Source organism: Tympanuchus pallidicinctus, unplaced genomic scaffold (genome assembly GCF_026119805.1).
Source record: "Tympanuchus pallidicinctus isolate F22 unplaced genomic scaffold, pur_lepc_1.0 scaffold15, whole genome shotgun sequence".
In the NCBI taxonomy this organism is placed as follows: Eukaryota; Metazoa; Chordata; class Aves; order Galliformes; family Phasianidae; genus Tympanuchus; species Tympanuchus pallidicinctus.
This window is the reverse complement of record NW_026294669.1, coordinates 35,541,173-35,543,566: the sequence shown is the minus strand read 5'-3', so window position 1 is coordinate 35,543,566 and position 2,394 is coordinate 35,541,173. Positions and strand designations below refer to the sequence as shown.

General features: G+C 43.4%; 1 protein-coding gene across 1 annotated transcript; it reads right to left on the bottom strand.

Moving 5' to 3' along the window:
- Positions 1-622: 622 nt before the first annotated feature.
- LOC128076833 (protein Fer3-like) lies at positions 623-2,034 on the bottom strand. The gene is made up of 2 exons (XM_052675059.1): positions 1,359-2,034; positions 623-648 (listed from the first exon to the last, which is right to left on the bottom strand). The coding sequence occupies exons 1-2, from the start codon at positions 1,897-1,899 to the stop codon at positions 623-625; spliced, it is 567 nt and encodes a 188-aa protein (XP_052531019.1). The 5' UTR covers positions 1,900-2,034.
- Positions 2,035-2,394: the final 360 nt, after the last annotated feature.

Sequence of the window (2,394 nt, the reverse complement as noted above, 5' to 3'; positions counted from 1 at the left end):
ATACTAGCTGACCTGAAGCCTGACAAAGACTTGAAACCTATGAGAAGAGTTTGTTTTGTTTTAAATAGACTTGTAATCAACTCTAACTTACTGCTAGAGGTGGAGGCAGCTGGAAAACAAAATTAAAGTTCTCAACATTTAGGAGAGTTGTAATGAAGACTGAATTAACTTTTATTGCTTTTCCTAAGCAGGCTCTATCCCTTTGGCACTTCCCTGTGACATTTTCTTTCACAATTATTTTGCACTTTTTGAAGGCTGATATGTTTCCAAGCCCATTTCCAAAATGTGACAAAATCCTAAGGAGCATAAACTACGAAGGGCCCAAATTGGAAATGAGGTCAATTATCTTACAGCATAAAGTACCAAGAACTACTGAAAATCCAACTTGGCTTCTCCCTGTGCTGGTTAAGAACCAAAAACCATTTAAAGATCTGTTGCTTTCACTCTGACTCAGTTTTACTTAGGAAATTTTTTGTCTTCATACATTGGACAGGTGAAGTGACATATTCTGGTGGAAGCAAGTACAAAATTATAAGCCTTGCAAGCCAAATAGAAAACAGAATACCAACTTTTCACTCTGTATTCTTACATAATTATTTATATTTTAATTGCAAACAGCTATTCACTCCATTATACTTAAAATCAAATCTGAAATAAGAGAGAAAATTCTTGTGTAACCTAGTTCTCAACGTCAAACTGTAACATGTCTGAGAAACTGTTTAACGTATGTATTTTAAGAAATTAGATTCTGTTTACACTCAAAGCCAGGTGTCTTAGTCAGGAAAAAGCTAAAGAAACATTTAAAGAAACTGGAGAAAATCTTTAAATTGTCATTGTTGGTTGAAAGTTAGTGACAAGTGATATTCAAAAGCAATCTAGGATCATAAGAGTCGCTCAGGTTGGAAAAGATCATCAAGTCCAACCACAGCCTGTCCATACTATCCTAGTTCTAACCACCCTCTGCTAAATCATGTCCCTGAGCACCACATCCAAGTGGTTTTTAAACATATTTGGGGATGGTGACTCAACCACCTCCCTGGGGAGCCCATTGCAACATAAGCCTATTGCTTAACAACCCTTTCTGTAAAGAAATGTTTCCTGATATCTAACCTAAACTTACCCTGGCACAACTTGAGGCCATTTCCCCTCATCTTGTCACCAATGAGAAGAGACCAACCCCGCTCTCACTGTAAGCACCTTTCAGATATTGGAAGAGAGCAATAAGGTCTCCCCTCAGCCTCCTTTACCCCAGACTAAACAGCCCCAGTTCCTTCTTCAATTTGGCAGATTCCCTCTCACTGGCAACCCAAAGGATTTCAGCAATCTCTGAAAAAAAAAAAAATCACTGTTTTGCTCACCGCTCGTATTCCAGGTTGCCTGGCGGTGGCTTTGCAAGCTGCTCTTCAGGCACTGCTCCACGTAGGATTTGGGTTCGCAGCCGGAGAGCAGGATGTCTCCAAGGAGAGCAATGTACGCGATGGCCAGGCGGAGCGTGTCGATCTTAGAGAGCCGTTTCTCGTACGGGAAAGTGGGAACGTGACACCTGAGCCGATCGAAGGCCGAGTTGATGCTCAGCATCCTCTTCCTCTCACGGACGTTGGCGGCCCGGCGGTGGGCGCTGCCGGGGCGCGGCGCGGCGGGGCCGGGCGGAGGGGAGCTGTCCGCTTCAGCACCCCGCGTCCGCTCCGGAGCTCCGTCCAACTGGCTCGGCGGTGCTACCGGGCTACTGGGGGCTGCTGGAAGGCACGCAGAAGAAGGCCAAGGGAACAAGTGGTCTGCCGGGGAGGAATAGTCCAGAAGGAGGTTGTCCAGATGGAGCTCGTCGTTGGGATCTTGGTCCCAGAAGAGAAATTCGGAAGTGGGGTCTTCCTGCTCAAAGCTGTAAAAAGATTCCTCCATTCTCTCATCCACCAGTCTGAATCAAGTTACTGGAAATATTTCAGACTTCAAGCTAACAGTTATCAGGAAAATGACGTTCCATTTTCATTTATGCCCCCTTAATACCTGTCCTTGGGGAAGATTATTGCAAAAGTTCCCCCAGTTACAAATCTAAGTGAGACTCATGATTTAAATACTTCATGGCTCCTCAGCAGGGGAAGGATCCTATTCTTCTACACTCAAAGGTAATTAGCACATGTGCTTCTCTTCTTATTAGCTATTCACTACAAAAGAATACGAATGAGTGTAACAAATGAGAACAATTTTTCTATTACCTTTCTGCTGGAATACCCATTGAAGCAATTACTGAGTTCATCCACAAGTTCAGTCTCTCTGTCTACTCTTTAGAGTGGGGTTCACACTGGGACTTTATTGTTATTGCTGTTGGTTTCAGTAAGCTGTAACTGGATGAGGAAACAAACTACAGTTCTTTATCTTTCTGGTTAAGTGTTATTA